Genomic DNA, 6,049 nt, shown 5'->3' on the forward strand with positions numbered 1-6,049 from the left:
CCGCCAGTAACTGTGAACCATTTGCTAAACTAATTTTGTTTATATATTTATATTCAACACATGTTAATGTACTCAATGAAAGTCATTCAATAGGTGTATAACTGATTAAAGCTTCATACATGCAATACTATATCCATAGAAACCCATACACCATATTCAGTATTCAAAATCTATCCCAAAATACATGTCACATGTAGCAAAGTTCCAAAATACATGAAACACGTAGCAATTAGTTCCAAAATACTTTTCACTTGTAGCAATTAGTTCCAAAATATTTGTCTCAAAACCAAGTGCCAAAATAGAAGTCCCAAAAAGCATGTGCATTATTTACATGGTCCATTTTAGCTCCCCCAATCTGCAAATACAGCATCTAGTTCCAAAATGTTTGTCTCAGAACACAAGTGCCAAAATAAAAAGTTCCAAAAAGCATGTGTATCATCAACGTGGTCCATTTAGCTCCCTTCAATATGCAGATGTAGCAACTAGTTTCAAAATATTTGTCTAAAAACACAAGCGCCAAAATAAGAGTTCCAAAAAGCATGTGCATTATCTACATGGTCTATCTAACTCCCCTCAATCTATAGTCTGCAAGTGGATCCTCAATCTGCACATGTATAAAAAGATATAAATTTAACTACCACTAAGATTTAAAAATATAATAAATATAGTATTAGTGAAAGTGCATTACATCAACTGAAGGCCAAGCCACACATTTGTGAAGTGCATCTCCAATTGTTTTGACACCTTGATGACCTTTCACCAAATTTTGACGAAGCTTTATCGCCTTCGTAATATGAACTTTCCATTATTCTAGCCCCAATCGTTGTCTACCAACTATGACAACACTCGAGGGTAAAGTTCAAATGAAAGTATGAAATTTGTGGCATAAGCATGACCATTAGATCAACAGCATAGCAATTTAGCATCTAAAATTTTCACAGAGTTTGAAGAAAATGTCTTAAATTCTGGAGAACAATTATCATTTTCATAAAAATTAAGATATATCAAGTTCATAAATATGAGAGATGAGATAATAAAATACTGATTGCCTTGACAAGAATGCTCATTCAGACCTTGGCCGCACATACAGCAGCATGACCCACATGAGAGCGAAAGTCATTCAGGACATTTGGCTGCAAAAACAGTGTTTCTGTCAAAAGTATAGGCATCTACAACAAGAAACCTAAACTTAAAATATAGATGGAGTTGCATACAGCTGGAGCTTCTTCAATTATTTTCTGATGTCTTCTCTGCACACTGCAGTCTCTTTCGTATAAATGTAAGATGTTGCCATGTTTGTCCCCAAATACCTATAACATTAAGCAAATTCAGGAACACTCAATGAATCGGTACATAAGTCTTATAGACATATGCTTCTTATAATGCCATTAAATAAAAGTATCAATGCATCATCTACAGATTTTAAACCCAAATATAAATAAATAAATAAATAAAATTAAGGAAACTGGGTATGATATAGGACATGCTGAATTTGACAGATAACATTACTTTAGTATGGATGAATAGAAACAAGAGACGGGTAAAAATAAGAGTATCTGGACTTCAATGTGTCTTGGCTGTGTGATATATTTCTCTAGCAAGATTGTATTTATGCCAAAAGAAACAGTAGCCTCACATTGTGCCCCCAAGAATGAGTCAACAAATTCATTTAGACTTTGCACAATCCTCATACCCTGAGAATGACACATATCTTGAGAATTTCATCTCAAACATAATTGATGTCCATATAACAAGGACACTCCTATTATGACCTTTGCTAAGCATGTTGTTAGAGGTTTGAACAAGAGTTGCACTATATAATATTAATAAAGAATGGAAGAAACATGAATATACAAATATTACATGAAATGTTTACTTTGATGGGGTAGGTAACTTAGTTGAAGCTAGTAAACAAGCATCGAAGAGGAGCTGACTGTAAAAGGAGGGGGGGGGGGCGCGGGGAATTACTATAGACTGCAGTAAAGCCTTACAATTGTTTTTTCTGTTCTATTTTCCCATAGTTTATATACTACTCCTGCTTTGCCATACCCAGGCTTGTTCTAATCTACAGTGCATACGACATATTACTTGATGGCCTCCCATATTCAAGAGAGTATCAGAAAAATGTTCAGAGGGAACTCAACAATCGTCACGCCTTCCCTCCACCTCCATGAGTTGGCTTTATCAAAATAGGATATCCAATCTTGTCTGTTTCAGACTTCCTAAGGTCAATATCTTGCTCTTCACCATGATATACAGGCACAAGTGGCAATGAAGATAGAGGAGATGCAACAACAAAATATTCATGCTACTAGAGTTATTGCTTTACACTTAATTTTTAATTTTATTTTTTTAAAGAAAAAAAAAGTTAACACTAATTCTTGACATACACAAATCCTAAAGTACAAATGATGAATGAAGAATAAATAGAAAAAGGCAGACACAAATGATGGAAGACTCTACACAACAGCTCAACTTTAATGAAATTTTCAGCAAGCCATACACGCACCTAAATAATGAGAAATTTGGATAACCAGCAACATGGTCTACATTGGGCGTGGGAAATGAATCATTCCTCAATGATGAATGTTTTTCCCCAGCTAGAGAGACCACATGATATATCCAACCAAAAATAATTCCATTGAACCATTTATAAAATTTTCAACGAGACCATGCTTGTACTCTTAATCAATGTCCACTTTTAGTAACATAATATGGTAAACCAGCATATTTTACTTTCAAAATGTGTTTATAAGCGGCGATAACTCAATCGAGCTAGAGGTTTCACATGGAAAGCATAGCACCCCCAAAAATGCAATTCTTTAGTTGGCTAGCTTTGAAAGGAATAGTTAAAATCTCAGTGTTCTTGAAAAGGATTGGGGTGTTAGATACCAATGTCAACACTTAGTGTTTGTTCTGCAAAACAGAGGGAGAATCAGTGGATCATGTATTATTATTTTGTCAATTAGTTTGGAAGCTTTGGTCAGATATGGTCAGTTGGTGGGAGCAGTCATGGGCAATGTCTTACATGCAGAGGACTATGCCATTTGCATGAACTGCCCATTTGTGATTTTAATTTACTCTTTCATTCTCTCTTGTTTCATTTTTCTCCCGTACGGTATAAACAATGGCTTGCTGAAGTTCAATTTCTCGGTGTTTTCAATCACCCTAAGCTTCTAAAACTTCTAGGATACTGTTCTGCGGATGGGAAAAGAGGGATGCAATGTCTATTGATATATGAATACGTGCCCAATAAGAGCCGAGAAGATCATCTTTTCGCCAGAGCCTAATAAATTTTAAAATTTTTTGAAAGACATGATTAAAATGAAGGAAAGGAATTAATCAAGATGCTGTTCGGAATTCAGAAAAGAATACATGCAAATGACTAGATATATGATCCATTAGCCCAAACAAACCTTTAAAACCAAACATACCATTACCCTCCTACTCATATTACAGGTTTAACAAGTACAAGACATAATAGACATTTTATCAAACAGGTGGTGAGTGCCACTAAAATTCACAATTTAAACATACAAAAGCACAACATATATGAATTTCAATAATTAATAATACGAGGTAAAGCATTTTTTTGCTCATCAAAACTCTGTAAAATTTCTTTAGTGAAAAGAGGCCCACAAAAATCTCCCTAAAAAACTCTATTTTTTATTTCTGGGTTTGTCTATTTTCGCTTCTTTCATCTTTGTTGACCAATATATATATATATATATATATATATATATGTATAAACTAATAATAGAGGGAGATTTTAAAAATGTATAGTTGATTCTTGCTTTCATTGAAATAAACCCTAAAATGACATTACCCTTTCTCTAATCACTCATGGCCTAGTAGAAACACCATCAAAAAAGGTAGAAGGAATGGCAATATAAAGAGAAGGAAAGGGGAAAACATGGAGAAAGAAACTAACGGAGGCAACAACAACAAAGAGTGAAAAAAATGAAGCTAATAGGGGAATCAGAAGGTAGGCAAAGCACTCTTACCTCCGACGATGGTGCTGCAGTGCGACAACGGTACTTCGAACGACCTCCGATCCGATGCTGAAGCTCCACTCGTGACTCTTCGTTGACTGCCTCCAATTGCAAGCCTCTTTCAGAACTTAGGCCTGTTTGATTGGGGGAAATGAAGATTGTGATTGGATACTATATCCGGGGTGAGGTTTCATCCATCCAAAAATGTTTTAGAACTGTAATATAGGAGCTCTGATAGTTAACGTGGAATCACTCCGATGTCATGTTTGTACCTTGTCTTATTTTTATTTTATTTTTTTATTTCTTGGACATATCACTAGAGCTCAAATTAGAGCTCTAAATTTAGAGATCTCTAGCATCTCCCTTCATCCATCGGATGTTTGTAATTTTTTTTTTTTTAAAGGGATATAATATTCGGTGGAATTATATATTTCTTAAAATGAACAATATATAATACCACTCTTATTATATCATATTCCCTTGATTGAGATATGATGTAAAAAATTCAATTTACCCTTTTGTCTACCTAACATAATATAATTTAATATATATTTTTAAAATTTAATATAATATAATTATTGAATTTAATTTAATATTATTGAATTTAATATAATATAATATTATTTTATTTTATTTTATTTTATTTAATACAAATTTTGAATTTAATATAATATAATATTATTGAATTTAATTTTAATATTATATTAATATAATATTATTGAATTTAATTTAATTTAGTATAATATTATTGAATTTAATTTAATATAATATAATTTAATATAAAATTTTATAATATAATTATTGAATTTAATTTAATTTAATTTAATTTAATTTAATTATTGAATTTAATTTAATATAAATATTATTGAATTTAATTTAATTTAATATAATATTATTTAATTTAATACAAATTTTGAATTTAATATAATATTATTTAATTTAATACAAATTTTGAATTTAATATAATATAATATTATTGAATTTAATTTAATTTAATTTAATATAAATTTTGAATTTAATATAATATAATATTATTTAATTTAATTTAATATAATATAATATTATGAGGGCAATCTTGGAAATTATTTGTTATATCCCACAATATATTTTGTAAAACAAACATACATAACATATATCCAATCTTATATATCAAGTCATCAAAAATGACTTGGGGATATACTATCCAATACCTATATCCTATTCATTATATATCCTGACTAAATCCCACATCATATTATATCCTCCATTTTATATCCAGTGAAACAAATGGGGCCTTAGAGATATAAGGAAAAAACTAATTAATTAGGAAAAACAGGTAAGAGAAGGGACAACGATGTCTTCTAACAAATTAATTGGAGGGAACCCAATTTTTGTGGAGCGGGAATTACACTATGTTCGGAAACTTTGGAAGAAAAAAAAATGATTATTTAAGTTATAAGAGAAAATAAAAGAAAATAAATGATTGTCAATTCTCTCATTTTTTTTTTTTTTGAATAAGTAAGAAATAGAAGAAAAAAAATAATTGTGATTTCTCTCCTTCTTGTTTGGTCAGATTTCATAAGGAAAAAAAATTATGTTATATTACAAAAATAACATTTTTATATGAAAAGCCATTGTAGACATGGGTGTCAACCATTTTATTTTTTTTATTTTTACATGGACAAAATTGATATTATAGAAATATAAAATCTGTTGGTTTCTTTCTTTCTCAATCTCTCCACTTTTGGAAAGATTAAAAATGAGGGTTATAAAAGAAATAAGATTGCGTTTGGTAGAGTTTTCTAAATATGATTTGAGAGTATGAGTTGTATTTTGAGTTTGTGAGTTTTGGAATTATGATTTGAGTGTGAAAATTTTGTTTGATGAAAGAGTTTTGAATTGAGTGAGGAATTTCTGATGTAACATATGATATTTGATACAAAAATTTACAACTTATAACCAAACACATAACTCAAAATTCTATTAAAGCTAATAAAAAATTAAAAAAATATTGAAAAATATTTTTTTTGAATATATAAAAATTAACATGTGAAAAAATAAAATAAAATAAATTATAC

General features: G+C 30.2%; 1 protein-coding gene across 1 annotated transcript; it reads right to left on the reverse strand.

Annotated features, from left to right (window-relative positions):
• Nucleotides 1–695: 695 nt before the first annotated feature.
• Nucleotides 696–5,628, reverse strand: LOC145802576 (methylcrotonoyl-CoA carboxylase subunit alpha, mitochondrial-like). Its single transcript, XM_082895312.1, has 5 exons — nucleotides 5,578–5,628; nucleotides 4,005–4,163; nucleotides 1,215–1,310; nucleotides 1,074–1,133; nucleotides 696–926 (listed from the first exon to the last, which is right to left on the reverse strand). The coding sequence occupies exons 1-5, from the start codon at nucleotides 5,626–5,628 to the stop codon at nucleotides 828–830; spliced, it is 465 nt and encodes a 154-aa protein (XP_082751438.1). The 3' UTR covers nucleotides 696–827.
• Nucleotides 5,629–6,049: the final 421 nt, after the last annotated feature.

Source organism: Camellia sinensis, chromosome 11 (genome assembly GCF_055761805.1).
Source record: "Camellia sinensis isolate YWXY chromosome 11, ASM5576180v1, whole genome shotgun sequence".
NCBI classification, from domain to species: domain Eukaryota; kingdom Viridiplantae; phylum Streptophyta; class Magnoliopsida; order Ericales; family Theaceae; genus Camellia; species Camellia sinensis.

What these genes read in the sequence shown, in the direction of transcription:
- LOC145802576 (XM_082895312.1), bottom strand. Translation starts at nt 5,628, where the DNA reads ATGGTTGACACCCATGTCTACAATGGCTTTTCATATAAAAATGTTATT. An exon ending in TAATTGAAGAAGCTCCAGCT is followed by an intron (nt 1,134 to 1,214) that starts GTATGCAACTCC and finishes CTGTTTTTGCAG; the next exon opens with CCAAATGTCCTGAATGACTT. An exon ending in CTGCTGTATGTGCGGCCAAG is followed by an intron (nt 927 to 1,073) that starts GTCTGAATGAGC and finishes TGAAAATTTTAG; the next exon opens with ATGCTAAATTGCTATGCTGT.